The sequence below is a fragment of the Notechis scutatus genome, chromosome 10 (assembly GCF_049901735.1).
Source record: "Notechis scutatus isolate UNSWTSFEM ecotype Mainland chromosome 10, rNotScu1.2, whole genome shotgun sequence".
Classification (NCBI taxonomy): domain Eukaryota; kingdom Metazoa; phylum Chordata; class Lepidosauria; order Squamata; family Elapidae; genus Notechis; species Notechis scutatus.
In genome coordinates this window covers 1,230,863-1,253,020 of record NC_142018.1, presented here as the reverse complement: position 1 = coordinate 1,253,020, position 22,158 = coordinate 1,230,863, and the positions used below count along the sequence as shown (strand labels likewise).

General features: G+C 39.1%; 1 protein-coding gene across 2 annotated transcripts in view; it reads left to right on the top strand.

Moving 5' to 3' along the window:
- Positions 1-22,158, top strand: part of TRPC5 (transient receptor potential cation channel subfamily C member 5) — a 307,824-nt gene that overhangs the window by 122,392 nt on the left and 163,274 nt on the right. For both annotated transcript variants that reach the window (XM_087971942.1, XM_026678562.2), the window contains exon 3: positions 9,394-9,915. In XM_087971942.1, coding sequence (XP_087828068.1) covers positions 9,394-9,915 — 522 coding nt within the window. The remainder of the gene's footprint in view (positions 1-9,393; positions 9,916-22,158) is intronic.

Below are 22,158 nucleotides of genomic sequence, written 5' to 3'. Positions count from 1 at the left end.
CAAACCTGCATTCTAATTACTGTGCCATCATGGCTAGTTGGGTGACCTTGCGCTAGTCACGCTCCCTCAGTCCCAGGAAGAAGACAATAGCAAAGCACTTCCAAAATCTTGCAAAGAAAACTGTAGTGACCAAGAGTCAACGTTGACTTGAAGGCACAATGATCATCATCATCATCATCAAGGATTATAGGAAGTAATTATGATCAACTTCATTTGTTTGTCTCAACACCACTAGATTAGACTTTTTTATGCATGGTATAAGAGTCATATATTGTATAATACTCTCAACATTCCAAATGTATCTACTGGTGCAGTTATAACAGATAATCAGAGTTGGAAGGGACCTTGTAGGTCATCTAGTCCAACCCTCTGTCCAAGCGGGACACCCTACACCATTTCTGACAAATGGCAGTCCAGTCTCTTCTTGAAAGTCTCACGTGATGGCGCTCCCACAACTTCCGAGGGCAAGCTGTTCCATTGGTTGATTGTTCTCACTGTCATAAAGTTTCTCATTATTTCCAGGTTAAATCTCTCCTTGTTCAGTTTCCAACCATTATTCCTTGTCTGGCCTACAGGAGCTTTAGAAAATAGCTTGACCCTTTCCTCCTCTCTATGGCGGCCCCTCAAATATTGGAAGACTGCTTTCCTGTCTCCCCTGGTCCTTCTCTTCCCTAGACTAGCCAGGCCCGGTTCCTGTAACCGTTCATTGTATGTTTTAGCCTCCAGTCCCCTAATCATCCTGGTTGCTCTTCTCTGTACTTTTTCTAGAGTCTCAACATCTTTTTTATAATGTGGTGAACAAAACTGGATGTAGTACTCTGGGTGTGGTCTTACTAAGGCTTTATAGAGTGATATTAGTACCTCACTTGATCTTGATTGTATCCCTCTGTTAATGCAATTTAGGATTGCATTAGCTTTTTTGGCTGCTGCTGCACACTGCTGGCTCATATTTAGCTGGTTGTCCACTCCAAGATCCCTCTCACAGTTTCTGCTATTGAACCTGGTTTCACCCAGTCTATATGTGTACTTTTGGTTTTTCTTGCTTAAGTGTTGGACTTTACTTTTCTCTACATTGAATTTCATTTTGTTAGATATGGCCCAGTGTTCTAGTCTGTCAAGATCCATCTGGATCTTGAACCTATCTTCTAGGGTGTTAGCTATTCCTGCCAGCTTAGTATCATCTGCAAATTTGGTAAGTTCCCCTTCTATTCCCTCTTCTAAGTCATTAATGAAGATATTGAAGAGTACTAGGCCTAAGACAGAACCTTGTGGCACCCCACTGCTTACTTCCCTCCATGTAGACTTAGACCCATTAAGGACTACTCATTGAGTACAGTTTGTCAGCCAGTTGCGAGTCCATCTAGTGGTGGTGCTATCTATTCCACTTTTTTCCAGCTTACTAAGAAGTAGGTTATAGTCTACTTCGTCGAATGCCTTGCTGAAATCTAAATATATTATGTCCACAGTATTTTGCTAGTCTACTAATTTAGTCACTTTGTTGAAGAATGAAATAAGATTGGCTTGGCATGATCTGTTCTTAACAAACCCGTACTGACTGCTAGCTATTACTTTATTTGTTTCTAGATGTTGGCAGATCTGTTTTTTTTTTATTATCTTTTCCAGTATCTTCCCAGGTATTGATGTTAGGCTGATTGGTCTATAGTTTCCTGGGTCTGTTTTTTTTCCTTTTTTGAAGATGGGAACCACATCAGCTCTTTTCCAGTCCTCTGGTAGTTCCCCAGTGCTCCAGGATTTTTGAAAGATATGGTGCAGTGGTTCTGAGATTACCCCTGCCAGCTCCTTTAAAACTCTGGGATGTAATCCATCAGGCCCCGGTGATTTGTGTTCATCAAGATCAGACAGGTGTTCTCTTACCATTATTTTGCTTATTTTAACTTTTATTTCTAGTCTGTCTTTTACAGTTATGTTTTTGGTGGGTTGAGCTATAGTTTCTTTTTGCATGAAAACCGATGCAAAGAATGAGTTAAGCAGTTCTGCTTTCTCTCTGTTGCCTGTTACTTCCTTGCTGTCTTCTCTCTTTAGTGGACCAACTGTTTCCTTGATTTTTTTCTTGTTATTTATATAACTTTTTAAAAATTATCTTTGACTTTTGTTGCAAGTCTTTGTTCGTTCTGAGCCTTTGTTATCCTAGCTTCGTCTTTGCAGATTCTGGCTATCTGCTGATATTCTGTCTTAGTTGTATGTCCTTCTTTCCATTTTTTGTACTTGTCCTTTTTTTCTTTCAATTTGCCAGAGAGATCTTTGTGCAGCCATGCTGATTTCTTTTTGGATTTCTTGTTTTTCTTTCTCAGTGGTATTGTGCTGATCTGGGCTTCTATGATCATACTTTTCAGAGTTTCCCAAGATTCTTGAGTTGTTTTCCTCTTTAGAATTTTCATCCATGGAATTTTTTCCAAGTTCTCTCTGAGTTTACTAAAATCAGCTCTTTTAAAATCCAAGACTCTAGTGTCATTATGCTCTATTGCTTGTGTTTGTGTTATGTTGAATTCTAGTATGACATGGTCACTCTCACGCAAGGTTCCTGCAGTTTCAACTCTCTCTATCACTTCTCTGTTTGTAAGAATTAAGTCCAGTATAGCTGTCCCTCTAGTTTCACCCTCTACCTTTTGGACAACAAAGTTGTCAGCTAGGTTGGTTAGGAACTTATTTGATTTCTCACTTGGTGCAGAATTAGTTTTCCAATTTATATCAGGATAATTGAAGTCTCCCATTACTATTGTTGTGTGTTTCCTGCATATGTTTGTTAGTTGGTTGGCAAAAAGCACATCTATTTTTTCTGTTTGATTGGGTGGCCTATAATATACGCCTATGGCCATGTCATTCTTTTTTTCTTTTATATTGACCCATATGCATTCTAGGAGGTTTTCATCTTTTGGTTTCATGCATTTCTGTAGCAATATAGTGGTCCTTTACATACAGTGCAACTCCACCTCCTCTTTTATGGGGTCTGTTTTTTTTTGAATAGTTTGTAACCTTCTACCAGTATGTTCCAATCATGGGTTTCATCCCACCAAGTTTCTGTTATTCCAATTATATCATATTTACCTTCATGTATTAGTAGTTCAAGGTCACCCTGTTTGTTCCGCAGACTTTGTGCATTTGTATATAGGCACTTGAGGTCTTTATGTCTGATGCTGTGTTTACTGTCTACATAACCTCTGTTGTGCCTGCCTGCCCCTACTTTCTTGCCATCTGTTTGGTTAATGCACATGTTATGGCATTCACTATTAAATGCTTGGTTTTGGTTGGCATCAAGGTTGATAATCTTACCTGCACAAACATCTATTTTGCATGCACTAGTATCCTTATTAGTTTTAGGTTGCTGGGGACAGAAATGTTCTGTATCCATTAATTCTCTGTCCCCGCTGTTCAGTTTAAATGTTTATCCAGGAAATCTGTGAATATAATGCCAAGTAACTCAATCCTTTTCTTCGATGGATGCAAACCATCTCTTTTGTACAGTTTTTCATTGGACCAGCTGCAGACATCATGACTAATAAACCCAAAGCCTTCCCTTTTAAACCACACCTTTAGCCACACATTAAGATCCGCTACACTCTGGCCTTTCCCTTTTTGTTCCTTGTATACTGGTAGAACCTCTGGAAAGATAAGCCTACAGCCTATATTACTAAGTTCATATCCCAAGCTCTGGAAATTTTTCTGAACAGAAAGTACATCCTTCTGGGACAGATCATTTGTACCAAGATGTATAATAGCATCAACATCACAGTCCTTACTGGCATTCTTAACTATCTTAAGAATACGCCTCTTGTCTCTGCTGGCAGTAGCACCTGGCAGACACCTGACCTCTTTCAAAACCTCCATATCATTTCCTAAATTTACATCCCTTACAACTGAGTCCCCAATCAGAAAGTGGCTTCTCTTTTTGGATGCCTTGCTCTTCTTGTGTGACTGGTGCGTAATACCTGATTCACACTTTCTCCTTTCCAAAGTAAGTTCTTCTTCTAGGACCATGATCCCTGGCTTATTTGAATTATCGTTATCACAACTACCTTGACCTGTCACTTTAGTGTCCCTATTAAGGTCAGCAAGGGTACTGTATGTGTTATGCTGGGATACAGCAAAAGCTTTGTGTTTATGGTCCACAGCTCTCACCCTGCCAGATCCCACGGTTGTCCATACTGCCTTTTTTCTGTAGGATCTTTGTGGTAGTGGGGGCTGGTAGCATGCCAGCTCAATAGATGGCTGGATTGGACATCTAATTTCTGCTTGGAGAGCACAGATTAGAGATTCTAGATAGGTAATCTGTCCATGTAGACTGGTAATTTTTTTTACAAAGAGGACAGTATCCAAATTTGAAAAGAGTACTGTGAATGACAGCTGTAAAGCAAGTACTACATTGAACTAAGCCAGTCATTTTGAAATAAAATCAAATCACAATCTCAAGTGCACTAACCCTAAATGTATTATTGGTATTTTTGGTTTATAGTTATATGATTCGCACACCGTTAGGCATGAGGGCCGCTATCTTTCTCCTTTGTACTCACCCTCTGCCTCCTCAGAAGCAGCCAGCAGCTCCTCCCACCAACCTCTTGGAATTTGAAATGCAATGGAAGCAATTCAAACTGCCTTTCTCCTTTGTACTCACCCTCTGCCTCCTCACAAGCAGCCAGCAGCTTCTCCCACTAACCTCTTGGAATTTGAAATGCAATGAGTGTTTGGACCCTCTCCACAACACAGTTAGGATATAAAGGTAATGAGGACACAAAAGCTCTGCATTTTAGAAGTTATAAATGTAAACTGCAAATCTATTTAAAGGCTCCCCCTTCCCCCATCCAGAGTGAAATGCTGACTTCTCCACGTAGTTAGTAAAGTGGAGCAGATTTATTCTACTCATTGCATCTCTAATAGCAAAGTACAGAAATGATATTTTACCATCACAAACAGCAAATATATAGATATTTGCTTTCTCTCCATGTTTTCTGCTGCTTTGTTTTCTATTCAAGATACATCAAAGCTGACTCTCTTACAGTATCCCAAGCATTGAAATAAAATTGTGGCATACATAACTTGGGGATGGAATGGGGACTGAACCTCAAGCCAGATTGTCATGAGAGATTTTGGCACCATGTCTACATTCACATTTGGAACCTGGGATTCTCACATTTTCTCTTTTTCATCCCACTCTCTGAACTTGGAAATGTTGGGTCACCAAAAGTCACATAATTTCTTAAGCTTGAAGCACAGCTTTTTGACATTGAGCAATTTGTAAGCCATAGTAGTACCAGAAGCTTCAATGCTGTCACATTCTTGTGCTTGGGAAATTGGAAGTGGGGATTTCATGGAGTGTATGTGGTTAGATATAAGTCAAGGTCATGTTATTCCTGCACCTGGGTGGGGAATGGTTGAAGGAATGTCTCAAGTTGGGAAGGATGTTGATTAGACAATGTGATGTAATGATGGGTGCAGGGGATGGATTTTGTATTTTTAATTATTGAAGGAAAACCCAGAACTCTCAGATTCAGGTTTTCCCAGATGTGCCAGTATGACAACTCTAATAAAAGGAAACTTTGAGAAAATGCCTGTCTCAGAGTTTTTAATTGGAGTTGGGTTTTTTGGGAATCCTAACATTAATTTGCTGAACCACTTGTCAAAAGGCAAGATATTTAACAAACAGGACTTCCGGCTGTGCTTCCACCCTGATTGGAGCGGGGTCCATGATAGTCCATGGCTTCGCTCCGAGCTCTCTGGTTGGAGAGTCCCAATTGGGACCGGAACCACAATGGAGGGGTGGTGAAGGAAGGGGGATCACCTGACAGGTAGAGGGGAGCTGCATCTCTTTTCCCTGTTAAGGATAACCCTTCTGAGCTACTAAAGGTAACCCCGATAAAAACAACAGGAAAGAGAACTCATAAAGATTGGGACTGGTGGTGATTTTAAAAGTTAGAGAAGAATTTGTGAAAGAATTTGGGAAAAGCAAAGAACTCAGTCCTTAAAACTGAAACGGAAGGAAAATAAAGGGAAAACTCTTATAAAAAAGAATTTACATAATTGGAACTAGTGATTGTACAGGATTTGGCATTGGATAGGCATTACTTAAAATGCTGTAATTGACTGTGGAAAAAGAATATAATAACTAACAATTGAAAATATTGATAAACTTGATGAAAGATTAAAGAAACAGTAAAAAAAAGTTGGAAAGTGGAAACTGATATAAGAGCGCCACTTGCTGTTAAAAGAAAAATCCTGTAGATCCCGACAACCTGACTTATTTAAAGTTGAAATTAAAGGAAAATAAAAGGAATTGTACTGTTAAAAGACCCCAGAAAATTGGAATATTGGCTTTAAATTGGTGGAGGAATATATGAAGATTTCCCCTGGGATTTGGATACACCCCCCCCCCCCCAAAAAAAAAAAGATTGATGGACTTTGGGACTTAAAGACTGGTGGATATTGGATTTACTGATGGGGAAAAAATGTTGGTTTAAATAAAGACGCTGGATAATTGGACAATTGGATAGAAAAATAGAACAAGCAAATAAAAATGAGCCAAATATGAAGAGAAATAGCACTGGAACTACAAACTGTAAGAGAAATGATGAACAGAAGTGTTAAGGACTTACTGAGTAAAATACAGAATGTGGAAGAAAATTCAAAAATGGCGACACAAATTACAGAAGAAACTACAGAAGAAAAGCAAGAAGGGCAGGTGGAGAGGAGCCAAACAGATGAGAAACTAGCAAGACAGAGCAGATGGAACAATAAACAAAGCAAAAGGGGAAAAGGGAAATTAAAATTAAAATGTCAATGATTGAGGCAATAAATCCAGGGGAGGAAATTCTGAGAGTTAAGCAACAAAGGAGAGAAATTTAGAGAGAGGTTTTGGGGAGGTCAGGGGCAAAACTAGATAATTGGGAAGAGAAACAGAGGAATATAACAGAATAAAAGGAAAAAGCAAGAGAAAGGGTCAAAAATGATAGAAAATGGGGGGCAAAGTAAGAAGAGATTAATAAATACTGAAAGGAGAGCAAGAGGGAAAGGATAGAGATTCCACATGAAGAGGTGTTATAGGTATATAGTGATTAATTTTGATAAAATGGGAAATCAATACATTAGTAAAGATATGTAAATTGTTAACTAGAATAAATACAAGACTGGATATTTTAATTGGAGTAAATATGGAATTAAGTTTTTATTATAAGACTATTATTTAAGATATGTAATTGCTAATGGGATATATGTAAAATTAATATGATATTAAGGGGGAAAGTCATGTGCAACTTGAAGGGGAAATATAGATATATATAAGGTATAGTAATAAAAATATACATATTGTTATTAGAATGTATAGCTGTTGTGGTTAGCAAGTGCAGACGGCTGAGGAGAGCAAGGTCTCAGATGAGGGGCCAGGACCATTAGGGATTGGACTGCTGCCTTCAGAGATTGTGGGGGCTGGCAGCAGTGATGAGGAGGTTCCTGAGGAGCCTGTGCCAAGTGCACGTGCACGTAGGATTGCTCGGAGGAAAGAACAGTTACAACAGCAAGGACGACTCGGGAGTAAGGCTGCAAGGTAATGGCCCCTCCTTCAAGAAGTTAAAAGCCAGCTGTGAACGAACGCACTTTGCAGAAGGCAAAGAAGTTTTGAACTCAGACTCGTGGATATTACAGTTGGCATTTGAAGACTCTTGTAAACGATTTCTTATCTGTTGTTTTTTGTCAGACTTGAAAAAACTTGGCAAGGCTCTTTCCTGTTGGAGCTAATTAGTTGGAAGCAGCCTTTAATCTTTGAAGAAACAGGATTCTTAGCTGAAACTTAAAAAGATTATACTGCTGCCTTTGTCTTGTGTTTGCTCTCTTGGAACCAGGTTTGGATCAGAACAATAGCCTGTTAAATGAATATAAGATGGAAAATATGACATATGTAGTGTAATGAGATTAGAGAGTGACTTATGGTAAAAATATAACAACATGAAACGTAGTTGTATAAAAAATGTCCCAGTACTGTTTAATATGTGATTGAGATATGTAAAAAAGAAAAATCTAATATAAATAGATGATAGATACACACACACACACACACATATTTATATTTAAATTCATAATTTCCCTTACTAAAGCAGGGGGAATTTTGACCAGGTACATAATGTACCATTTGGCCTGCCTTGTAACCTTACCAATCTTAGAGTTCATGTCAGTCTATTTTCCAAAGCACCAGAACACTAAAAAACAAGATGAGAAACAATGGATGGAAACTAACCAAGGAGAGAAGCAACCTAGGACTAAGGAGAAATTTGCTAACAGTGAGCACAATCAACCAATGGAATAGGTTACCTCCAGAAGATATGGATCACCGGAGGCTTTCAAAACAGGACCATTTTGAAATGGTATAAGTTCTCCTGTTCAGGGGGTTGGACTAGAAGACCTACAAGATCCCTTCCAACTCTATTATCCTATGTCTATGCTGTCCAAGTAGAATTATTGATATCAAAGATTATGTTCTCCTATTTTGGGGTTCTTGGAACCAAACCTGGACTGGATAGAAGACCCCCCCCCCCCTCAAAGTAGTTTGTTCTCTGTAAGGTGGATCATGGAACTCGGCAGATTCGTCCCTTTCTTTCAGGTACCACTCAGAATTACCTGTTCTAAGTATCTTTGAACTTGTGTGTTACTTTATGACCCCACACACATATCAATATTATTTCCTTAACTATTGGGTGCAAGGAATCAGGACCACATGTTAAGTTCCAGTTAAGCTAATTTATTGCTCATGTACACACAAATCGTGTACACGCTATACACACGACTCTAGTCAACTAAGGCCAGCACTAAATTGGGGCTGGGTAAGAGTTAAGAAAATTTGAGGGTAGGGGTAGACTTCAAGCATGTGTAGATCTGTAAGGATTTTAGAGTGAGTTCTCTCTTGACTCCACCCCCCGGCTCTGCCTCTTCTGTGCCTACTTCTGCAGAAAGGGTTGGTTCTTCTTCAAGGATGTTTTTATTTTTAACTTTCCCATCCAGCTTGCAACCCAGGGATTTTCTGATGGTTTGCCATTCCAGTACTAACCAAGTTTGACTCTGGTTAACTGTTTGAGATCAGGCAAGGTCAACTATGTACTATTGAGGACTAAGTCTGCTGAGGAGAAAAGATCCAAGCTTGATTGTAGATGATTTAATGAACAGTCCATGTAGTTTTCAATGCAACAGTATAGCAACAGTTGATCACCTTTTGGAATGTTTATTTAACTTTCCTCTCTGGGATTCATAGGAGTCTTACAGGATATATTTTTAAACATTGATTGTAGTGTTGGTACGAGATGTTGTACGAGTCATTTGAACCTTCCTCTTGATATGCTGTAATTTTAAAGCACTTGTGCAGGAAAGATATTAACAGCCTGAACTGATTTTACCTAGGTTCCCACATTAATGATGGACACCCAATTTTCGGAGTTCACCCCTGATATCACACCTATCATGTTGGCTGCTCATACCAACAATTATGAGATCATAAAGCTGCTTGTCCAAAGACGGGTCACCATCCCACGGCCACATCAGATCCGATGCAACTGTGTTGAATGCGTCTCCAGTTCAGAAGTGGACAGCCTGAGGCATTCCAGATCAAGGCTAAACATCTATAAAGCTTTGGCCAGTCCTTCACTCATCGCCTTATCTAGCGAGGACCCGATCTTGACAGCCTTTCGGCTGGGTTGGGAGCTGAAGGAACTCAGCAAGGTGGAGAATGAGTTCAAGGCTGAATATGAGGAGCTTTCCCAGCAGTGCAAGCGGTTTGCAAAAGACCTACTGGATCAGGCACGCAGCTCCCGAGAATTGGAAATCATCTTGAACCACAGGGATGATCAGAGTGAGGAGTTAGATCCCCAGAAGTGCCATGATTTGGCCAAGCTAAAGGTAGCAATAAAGTATCATCAGAAAGAGGTAAGGCTTCTTATTTCTTCTTCTGTTGTGTGTGAGGATCTTTGTACCCTTTTTTGATTGTTAGAAATTCTGTTTATATATAGCAGTACAGATCAAACAGTCGCCATGTGCTTTAACTGCTTAACTGTAATGGGAAACAGGAAACTATATAGAATCAAAGAACATAAGAGTATATACCATAGATCAAACTTGCAAACACTGCCATTTACTGGCTGAATACTACTATAGTCATTGCATAAATATACATTTCAACAAAATGTATTCTAACACTGATCTTCTCATCATCTAAGGGAATGGAACTTCTAAGGGAAGTTCCTTCAAATACCCAAGAATCCTTTTTACACCCATTCAATGCAATTGCATTGGTGCAGCAGTAAAGCGACTCAAAATGCTTACTGCACAAGTATGTCTGGACCACTATGACAGATATAACAGGCTCCCTATTGCTGATTGATATATCTCTTGATCACAGGCTTCACTTTTGTCTCACTCAAACTGTTATGAAAATCTGTACTCATAGGTGTTGGAGCAATATTACAATCTTTCATGTTATAGCTCTCCAACAATTGTTCAATTTTTCTTTTTTGACTGAGAATATAACCACCTTTCTCAGTTTTTTGTATCTCTGCACCAAGATAATTTTTTATTTGTCCCAAATTCTTTAATTCAAATTTCTTCTCCAATGTATTAGCAAATTTGTTTACCTGTGATACATCCTTTGCAATGAAGCAAAGATCATCCACAGATGCTAATAGTTGACAATCCCCACCTTTTAACTTTCAAGTGTATATGCAACCATCAGCCTTGCAACTCTTGCCCTTGTTCAATTTATACACCATGTTAGGCTTTTTAATTTTAATACACTGGTGCTTGAACCATGTAAATTTCTTCCTCTAATTCTGCATTGAGGAATGCAGTGGTTATGTCAGAATGCCAAATTTTATGGCCATGTCCCGCTGCCAATGCTAGTGCCAGCCTGATGCTTTCACTCTTTAGAGTTGGCGCAAATACCTCATCATAGTGCACATTTTTCATCTGTGAAAACCCTTGTGCCACTAACTATGCTTTATATTTTACCTCATTATTGGGCAGTACCTTCTTCTTCTATACACACTTGCATCCTACAGCTTTGCTACCCTGTGGCAAAGTCATAGATGTGAACACTTCAAGTTCTCCCATGGATTTTATTTCCTTGTCCATTGCTTCTTTCCACTTTTCTTGTTCAATTTTAGGTAATGCCAAAACTTCCTTATAGTTCCTTGGCTCATACCATACATTACACACCTTAACTTTACTAGCACCTGTCAGGTGGAATCCATCGCTCTGAGCTGCATGGCATTGACTGCTCCTGTGTGTCAACCCTATCTTGCTTTATATCTTTTTCAGTTTCTCCTTCCTGAATGCTGACACCATCACTAAGTGAGTAACCATCACTAAGTGAGTTACCATCATTAAGTGGATCACCATCACTAAGTGAATCATTCCAGAAATTTGCATCAATTCAGTTCCAATTTTGCTCTGAAAAGCTAGCAGACCTTGAAATCATAATTCTTGTGCTCCCATCGCTAAAGTAATAGCTCTTTGAGCCTGGCTCATAGCCCATAAACCTGAAATGTCCCTTTCTTCTAATTGCTTTTGGAATATGCACCCACACATTGCATCAAAACACCCTTAAATGTGCCAGAAATGGTTTTCTTCCATATAGCACTCATATGGAGTATCATTAATGGAGGAGCTCCACAACCTATTAATTAAATAATTAGCAGTCAACATGGCTTCACCCCAATATGACCTGCTCAGACCAGAATCCTGTAGAAGTAAGTCCTTCATGGTTTGTAAGACTCCATTCCGTGTCTCAGCAACACCATTCTCAGCTGCTATGTAAGAATGTGTGCTTCTGTGTTTTATTCCTAACTGTCCCAACCACTGTTGAAAACTTGTTGACATGAATTCTGAACCTCTGTCAGTTTACAGCTGACATACCTGTTGTTTATACCTTCTTTCTATGAAGCTTACCCATTGCTTAAATTTCTGTAGCACCTCTATTTTACTCTTTAGTAAATAGCAGAACCCAAACCTGCCATAGTCATCTACAATGACCAGTGCATACTTTGCTCCTCCCAAACTGGCTTGCATTGGCCCAACCAAATCTGAATGTACCAGCTCTACAGTGCTTGTTGACTGCCTTGTGCTACTCTTGCTTACTGGGAATGTCTTGGACTTTGGTGATTTGCATACTGCACAATCCAAATATGCCTTACATCCTTTTACATGTAATCCTTCTGCAAATTGCATCTTTTGCAAAACTCGGAAGCTAGCATGGCCAAGCTTTCTGTTGCAAGAGATGAATACATGAATTATGCTGTGCCACATTTTTGAACATATGTGCACATTTAACCTTTTGTCCCTGCAACACATAAAGGTTATCTTGCTTTATGCCCTTTGCACATACTTTGCCATATCTCTTTATGAGATACTCCCCATTTACAAATATGGTCTCAAATCCTTGCTTGTCTAAACTAGAGACACTGAACAAATTATGTTCCCTTTGAAGCACACACACAATGTCATTAAACCTTGTTTCCAAATATGGAATTTGCACACTGCCTCTTCCAATAACTTTAGTCTTCTGGCCATTTGCCAAGGCTATTGCATCTCCAGCAGCTGATTCCATCCTGTAAAACAATTTAGAATTATTAACAATTGTTTGACTAGCCCCACTGTTTATTAACTATTGATCTATAACTATTAACTATTCAATTAACTATTACTTCAATTAACTATTACAATTAACTATTAACTATTCAATTAACTATTCAATTAACTATTGATCTATTAACTATAGCTAACTTTTGCAATAGCAGCTTGTCCATCAACTTATTTTCTTCCTTGCAAATTATTTTCTTCCTTGCAAATTTCTTCTTTGCAAAACATCTTTTCTTTGCCTCTGTTATTGGGCTGTAATCTGATCTCTTCTGCTGCTCTGGTCTTTGGAAACAGCCAGTCTGTGGAATTTTCCATTGCTCTTACCTTTCTGCTTCTTGGGCCCCATCCTCAGAAAGTTCTCCTCGTGGCTTCTAAACTGATTCTTCTGCTCCTCAACTATTAAACAAGTTTTTAACACCCCCAAACACAATTTCTGCTATGGTTTGCATTCAAATACTACAGAAACTCTGTCTCACAAGTCATTTAGATTGTTTAAAACCAGCAGCACTTTCTGAGATTCAAGAATCTACATCCCACGTTGTTCTATCTCAACAAACAAAGTTTGCATCTTTACAAAATACCATTCCACTGATTCTTCTGGTTGCAAATTGGCTCTGTATAATTTTCTTGATAATTGCACAATCTTGCATGCAGACACAACTCACATGCACACTTCTTAACTTTAACCAGACTTCCTTTGCAGTCTTTAAATCAGCTACATTGATAAACTGTTCATCTTCTAAACTTAAGATGATATAAGCCAGCGGTTGCCAACCGCGGCCCACTGGTGGTCTGTGAGAAAATTTTGATGGTCTGCAGAGAAGTGTCACCCCCAGAGCACCCCCCAAAGCAATTAATCCAGGCTGCGCAGGAACACAAGGCTGCGCCGCGCACATGGCCTCCCCATTCACTCACTCCTTACCTGGAAAACTTGCCTGTTAAGTTGCTATTTTTCTTTTTTTTCCCCAACCATCAGCTGTTCTGCTGTGCTGGGATATTTAGATTAGCTAGAAAGCAGGAAATCGTTGCATTTCTTGCTTTCTAGCTAATCTTTAGATCTTCGGCTGTGCTTTTAAGCAGAGCCGAACCTTCCTTCTATTATTCAGTGCAGGTAACCGATGGCAGAAAGATAGATCTCTGAATGATTCTGTGAGCAACTCAATCTGCCTGCCTGCTTTGCCTCATTTTGGGTAGAAGTTGCTCTTTTTAAAAAAATAAAAATTCAATATTTATATACATGGTATGTTGGAGTTAATTTTGTGAGTTTGCTTGCCAGCAAATGTTATGAGTTTGTTTGCAAGCAAATTTTATGTGACAGACTCAGATAGCCGATGGCAGAAACACAGATCTCTTAAGTGAATCTGTGATTCTTGAGCAACTCAATCTGCCTGCCTGCTTTGCCTGATTTGGGGTAAAAGTTGCTCTTTTTTATAAAAAATTCAATATTTATATAAATATTTATAATATGTATATACAAGCCATGCCCAGCCAATCACATTACCAAGCCACACCCACAAATTAGGCCACACCCACAGAACCAGTTAGTGGTCCCCGGGATTTAAAATTATGAGTTTGGTGGTTCCTGAGGTCCAAAAGGTTGGTGACCCCCTGATCTAAGGTATTGTTCCAATATCGAGTTAGTTCTCTCACAAGCCCCATTGGTTTGTGGGTGGTGGTCGGAGCTTAAGCCCTGGGCAGAGCCCAATAGTTTCAGGAATTCTTTCCAGAAATTTGAAGTGAATTGGACACCCCTATCTGAAATTATCCATTTAGGAACACCATTTAACTTATAGACATGTAAAATAAACAATTTAGCTAAGGTTTTTGCAGATGGGATTTTTGCACAAGGTATGAAATATACCTGCTTGGAAAACAAGTCCGTTACCACCCAAATAACTGTATTTCCCCCACTTTCAGACAATTCCACTATAAAGTCCATAGAAATTTCCTTCCATGGAGCAGTCGGCCTAGCTACATTCTGTAGTAAGATGGCAAGTTTACCAGGTGGCCGGTTAGCCGAAGTGCAAATAGGACAACTAACCATGTAAGCTTCAATGTCCTTCTTTAAAGGAGGCCACCAGAATTGTCGTTTGACCAAATGTAGGGTTTTTATGAATCCAAAATGTCCAGCAGCTTTTGAATCATGGGCTTGTTTTGAAATGGGGGCCCTCAAGCTAGCTGGTACATATAATTTGGCCCCCACCCATGCCAAACCATCTCTAACCATACAGTCATTTGAGTGGGTCAGGAACCAATCATCTATTTTTAAAGCTTCCTTTAACTGTGTAGACAAATCTTTTGAGATATCAACATCTCCCCTTTTCTGGGCTCTAGTAACCATCAGAACCACCAATTGTTTAGTCGGGACAATGGAACAAATCATTTCCTGGCGGACACTATTATATTGGGGTAATCTAGATAGTGCATCTGCCATGAAGTTTTTTTCCCCCCAGGAGAGACTTCAGTGAAAAATTAAACCATTTGAAGTATTATGCCCAGCAGACTTGCTTAGGCGAGAATTTTTGAGGCATTTTTAGAGCCTCTAAGTTTTTATGATCTGTCCACACCTCAAAAGGGTGTTTTGCCCTCTCAAGAAAGTGCCTCCAGGTTAATAGAGCCCAATGGACAGCAAAAGCTTCCTTTTCCCAGATAGCTCATCTTCTTTCCATCTCAGTTTACGGGAGATGTAAGCACAAGGTTGCAAAGTTGCAGCCTCATTTGCTTGTAGTAGCACCTCCCCTACTGCTACATCACTTGCATCGGCTTGGATTATGTCCAGGTGTTTTAGCATCAGTTCGCTGCAAAGAGTCATTTTAGCTTCTCGAAAGCAGCTTGGCACTCCATGGACCACTCCAATGGTCGACTGGGTTTTGGTTTCAACTCTCCTTTTGTTTTTAGGAGGTTTGTAATAGGCAGCACAATCTTCACAAAGGCTGGGATAAACGGTAAAAATTAGCAAATCTCAGGAAATTGCAATTGCTTTCTGGTGTGAGGAGGGGCCCATTTCAAAATGGCCCGGACTTTCCCTGGATCCATTTCTATGCTGTCATGTGATATGCAGTAGCCTAAATAGTCAATTTTCTTTTGGTGGAACTCACAATTGGACAACTTTGCATATAGTTCAGCTGCTTGAAGTTTTTTCAAAACTGACCGTACTAATTTCACGTGCTCCTCGAGAGTCTTGGTATAGATAAGGATATCATCAAGATAAACCAGTACCCCCTTGTATAAATGTTCATGCAGAACCTCGTTTATCAGTTGCATGAATACAGCAGTAGCCCCCTATAGGTCAAATGGGAGAACGTTGAATTGGAAACATCCCAGAGGGCAATTGAAGGCAGTTTTCCATTCATATCCCTCCTTAATTTGATAGTAGGCTTCTCTCAAATCAAGTTTTGTGAAAATTTTCCCTTTGGCCAGGTGGACCAACATGTCCTTCATTAAGGGAAGTGGATACACATTTTTCATGGAAATGCAATTTAAATTTCTATAATCAATACACAAGCGAAGAGAGTCATCTTTCTTTTCTTGGAATAATACTGGGGCCGCCATTCAGGGTCTATCAGGTTGGATGAAACCTCGTTCAAGGTTTTTATCAATAAACAACCACAGTTCTTCTAGCTCCTGTGGTGTCATCGAATAAAATTTAGGCTTAGGGAGTTTCACCCCCAGTAGAATCTCAATACTGCAGTCTATTGGATGATGAGGGGGGAGCTCATCCGATGCCTTTTCACTAAAAACCTTTTTTAAGTCCCAATATTCTTCAGGGACCTTCTCCTGCCCCCCATGCTCTCACTGCCCATGGACACCAACTCTGTGGAATTCTGAGAGTCCAGTTGAGACCTCCCCTTCCCTTCTGAGGGTTGGTCAGTGTCTATGCGCACTTGGGGGTTCCACTTCTGGAGCCAGGGCAAGCCTAGTAGACTCCATCCCCGGGGCAACAATAAAACACAAAGTCTCTTGATGCCTCCCCATCATCAGGCTCTGGGGCTTCTTGAGTGGACAGGATTTGAAATTCCACAGAGAAATATCAGCTGCTCTGCAGTTGAATTAAGTGTTTTATCTCTAGATAGTTCCTCCTCAATATGGCTATCTTGAGATAAACACCACCGGCTCTCCAATATGGAAACAAAATTACCAAATTGCTGAAGATTTTTGCTTAGTTCTACATCCACCCACTCATACCCAATTAGCATAAATTGTTTGAACTCTAGTCAGCTCTGAAAATGTGTGGGAATCATACAAATGCATCTACAGAATGGTGACAGATGGCATTTCCTGGTCACATTTCCTGGTGAAAACAGAGTAATGTTCTTCCACTGCTTTGTGCACCTGCTGCAATCTTTTACTAGCAGCATATGGGAGTGCCCTATGGCAGGCAGAGGTTGGAGGGGAAGAAGGGGGATAGATTAAAAGGGACCTTGGAGGTTTTCTAGTCCAACATCTTGTTCAGGGCAGGACACCTTACCATCCCAGTCCAGTCTATTTTTGAAAACCTCTAGTGATGCAACATCCACAACTTTGGGAGGCAAGCTATTCCACTGATTAATTGTTGTCATTGTCAGGACATTTCTCCTTATTTCTAGGTTGGATCTTTCCTTGATAAATTTCCACCTATTACTTCTTTTCCTGCTCTCTGGTGCTTTGGAGAATAGGTTAACCCCCTCTTCTCTGTGATAAATCCTTAAGTGCTGGAAGATTGCTATCGTGTCACCTCTAGTCCCTATCTTTGTTAGACTAGACATACCTAGTTACCTCAACATGCAGCACACTACTGGATGTGATTGAGGGAGGCAGAATGGGACAACACACTGCAGCCAAATCACCATGGCCAACATGCTATGGCCAACTCATCACAGCCAATTTGCCATGGCCAACTCACAGTGAAACAATTTTAATTATTTAAAATAATTTTTAAAATATTTTAATTTGTGTAATTTATGTCAGAGTATATTCATGACATGAACTGGAATAGAGCTTAGTAACAAGGTCAGCCAATGAGAGCTGAATTGGGGGCTGAAACTTAGGGAATCTGGGTGTGGTTTATCTCTGTTCTGTGTTCAGCTCTAAAGTGAAACTTGCTTGCTTGATGTAACTGATATCTGCTCTGAGCTGCCTGCTTGCTGCTAGTGTTATGTTACATTGAAAGAATCTACTAATAGTATTGGAAACTTTATTCATGTTATTTTGTTTATAAAAAAGTTAATGATCCTGCTGAATGAGTCATCTGTGTGTTTTCTGGACTTGAATTTCTGCTGCAAACTCTAACAATTTACATTTCATTTTGTCACTCCTTTGGCATCCTTTCTTTAATAATTCTATTCCACAATTTCTTGATTGGCCCCACAGTGAGTTGGCTGCAGCCGTTGGCTGAGGTGAGTTGGCCATGGTGAGTTGTCCTGCAGTGAGTTGGCTGTAGCAAGTTGGCCATGGCAGATTGGGAGTGGTGAGTTGTCATAGACCTGATGCAGGTGTGAACTTAGTGAAACCTGGGTGTGGGGGAAGGATGGTGTTGAATAGATTGGGGTCCAAAACCTGGAGTTTCTGCCAAGTCAGAGGCTGTGTTTTGACCACATATTTAAGCTTGAGGGTTGAATCATACATCATCAAATAGGCTTGGCTTGCACTTAATTTGTAGGAGGGGAAAGGAGAGAGATATTTAACCTGGGTAATCCTTGTTAATGTTCCCTTATGGGAAAAAAAACTCTCATAGTTTCATAATTAGTTTATTGTGGATTCTTAGCTCATGCTTTTTTTAATGCATATTTTTATTAAAATAACTTTTTGCAAAGATTGAAAAAGCTACAGAAACTGAGAAGAAATAGAAAGAATATGAAATGGTAAATGATAAAAATGAAAAATGACAAAAAGAAAAAAGAATGATATCTTAGGAAGTGAGCAGCAATTGCCATATGTATTTGTATCTAGTATCTTTTCTCTTTTTCACAAATCCACCATGAATGAAAAAATATCCCTCATGTTTTCCAAACAGTCATTGGAAGTACCTGTATACATCTTAGACAATATCCCTAGTGTCATATCATTGCAATGCTTATTTTAAAAATCTTTCCTGTTGATAATCGAAAGGGAAGTTGAAGTCTATCATTGGAAATTCCTCCTGTTCTGCTCCCCTTCAAAGACAGTTCTTCAAAAGGTCAAAAAGTTAGGCATTAAAAGGGGAATAATTCAGCTGGCCCTTTAAGAAGGATTATACTTGAGCCTTCCAGTCACACCTTCAGCTCTGAAGATTTAAAAGGCCTCTTGATCTGGTTTAAAATACCCTTCCAAATACAACCCAAATCAGGATTGAATGTGAAAGAAGAGTGAAAAGCTCAGAAGGCGGGGGAAGGCTGAGAAAGTCATGGTTGGATGCACTTGATGAAATCTTTAAAAATAAAAAGTGGCAAGAAGTTTAAGGGAAAAAGGAAATCTATGAAACAGAAGATGGATGTGATGAAAGACTGGAAAACTATGGAGATGCATCATGAAAGATATCACTTGGATTCTTCTTTTATTCTCTTTTTTATTTCCAATTCTTGCTTATACTTTTTTTTTTGGCTGCAGGGATGTGCAAGTAGGTACATCTCTGAGGAATAAACACTAACATTATTTTAATTCTGCTACTTCTAACCCAGCAGGAGTCAAAATTATTGGAGACTCATCTATTAGTTTAATCAGTAATATTTCTATCCCCAAATGCCATAGAACAGATCATTACTGTAAATTTAGAAGTGATCACTCTGATTTGTAGGATTGGTTTCTAAATAAATGTTTTAATCTATTCTGTCCAACATTGTCTACTGTTAATCTTGATACAGTAGTATTGTAGTCCACAAACCAGGACTTTCTCATGGTATATGAAGGCTTTTTCATTTGATTGGAATTGATGAAATGTTATCTTCCAATATTCATACATTTGTGAAACTTCCAATAAGTCCTGATCTCTCTTGAGACCAAATAAGTCTTGACCTCTCTTGAGAGCAAACGAATTGTTAAAATACGGAAAATGTTTATGTAATTTTGATGTGAAGTGCAAGTCAGGATCTATTCATTTCAGCAAGAAGTGGATCTTGATTAAGAGGTCCATCATCCATTCTAGCTTTGGTAGGATATTTCTAGTGATATAGTCTCCTATTTGAGGAGTGGAGACTTGCAACATCCTTTCCAACTCTGATGAGATGATGATGAACTCAGATCACCGCCAAGATGGTTGTAAGTGCTGGTGTTTCTTGGAGTTGATACTTATTGATTTTAATTTTTCGGAATTCTTTTTTTTCCCAAAATTGAAATTTGGCATAGTGTAAAGCAAGTCATTGGCCTACAATATACTCTGTTACTGCAGCAGAACTTTTCATATGCTTTTAGTAAAAAAACAAACGAACACATTTTCCAACATGTCTATAATTTAAAAAATGCTTCAATAAAATTATTTGTTGGAAAGTAGAGTTGAGAGTAACAAGGATAAGTAGTAATAAAAGGGAAATTCTAATTTATGAATGTTCTATGATTTGCGAGGGACAATCAGCCATTTTGAGGCAGTTATACATAAAGGGCTCTCAAAATTCCAACAGGCCTACCAGTTCACAATGTCTGAGGATCTCTGGTTTGGACTTTTACATGATCTATTGTGGATGGACCTCCACCCCATCTCAGACATTAACACATTATCTAGCCTCACCAGAGGCTACAGGCTTAAAAACATCTGCTGTGGATGAAGTGTGAATCCAAACATTTTCAAGTTCTTAGAATCTTCAGGCAACCCTAGAAGAATACAGATAGTCTTCAATTTACAGCAGTTCATTCAGTGACTGTTCAAAGTTACAAGTGACTTATGACTGTTTTTCAGTTACAACCTTTGCAACATCCCCATGATCACATGTTCAAAATTCAGATGCTTAGCAACTGGTTCATATGGGGGTGAGAGTTGGATACTAAGAATAGTTGATCGAAGAAGAATTGATGCCTTTGAACTGATATAAATTATTGTGTATACCATGGACAGCCCTAGTAACTAACAGAGAAGTATAGAATCGTAAATAACCAGACATTAAAGCTAAAATCATAAGACTAAATCTAATCTACTTTGGCCATGTCATGTGTGCAAATTCATTGGAGAAGTTAGTGATGTTAGGAATAGTTATTGGATAAAGAAGAAGGATTGGCTTGATAACATGCTGGTTTGATAACATCAAATCTGACACAAAACTGAACATCCAACAATTGAAATAAGTTTGCTGTCAGGATTCCGGCAGTTACCCCCATTTAAATCATGAGTCCTGAGCCAAACTTCCAAAACTTAAAAAGTTATTTATTGTGAGTTAAACTGTCCAGCACTGCTTGGGTGTAGCCGATTCTGAGGCACATAATTCATTGTCATCCTTAACCCTGGTTTCCTCCCACCTCCTGGGTGTATCGTAATTCATATTCTCCAGTGAGACACATCCATAGCCAAGAGTCATCAATCATGCTCTCCAGTTAGAATTTTGCGCGGCAGAAACTTCTGTCACCTAGTTACTATCTTTGAAAACATTTATGTAATGCAGTTTTGTTTTGCAAGCAGCTGTACTACTCCCCCTCCCTTTCTGTTGGCAACTCTAAAAATACCATAGAAATATTTTATGAGTTGACATTTGCTTGACAAGATAGGATGGATAGCATTTGCCTATAAAGTCACCAACAGTTGGACATGACTGAATGGTTAAAACAATAATTCCCAGTGATATAAACCCAATCTTTTTCTTAGGATCCCATAATTCGTAAAAATATATTTGCTTGAGCATCACATGAATACAGGAGTTAGGTTTTGTTAACCCAGGTTAGAAGGGATCTAAGACAACTTGCTGCAGCCAACTTACTGTGGCCAACTTACTCATCATGGCCCACTTGCCATGGTCAACTTGCCACAGGACAAGAGTTACAGTAATATCAAAGAAATGTGAAATAGAACCATTAAAGAGAGTATGTTAAAAGGGGGACAAAATGAAATGTGACAAAAATTAAAATAGTTTTTAAATTATTTTAAATAATTACATTGAATTGTTGAATTGTCCTATGGTGAGTTGACCCATGGCAGGTTGGCCACAAGTTTTCCCATGCGAGGTTGGCTGCAGCACGTTATTCCATTCTGGATTAGAAATGTATAATCTCAATCCCTCTGTCAAAAATATATATTGTCTTTATTCCAAATTGAAGAGGAATCAATTTCATGCATCATAGCTATTAATCTCAAGATACCACTTAAGAGGTGGATCCATAACCATTTGAATAACTATATTCAACACATTTCATTGTAGCTCGTGATTTCCTATGAAATGATTTGGCAAAGATCAGTGGATTCAAGAGAGGTTTTTTTGTCTTCCAGGAGAAAAAAAATCCTTATATTTTCTAAAGGTTCCAGTGAAAGGTCTGTCTCTTGAGAGTTAAGACTGTGTAGAGCAGTGAACACCAACCAGTGGGCCAGGGACCACTGGTGGTCCATGAGAAAATTTTGGTGGTCCGCAGAGAAATGTCACCCTCAAAGCAATTAATCCAGGCTGC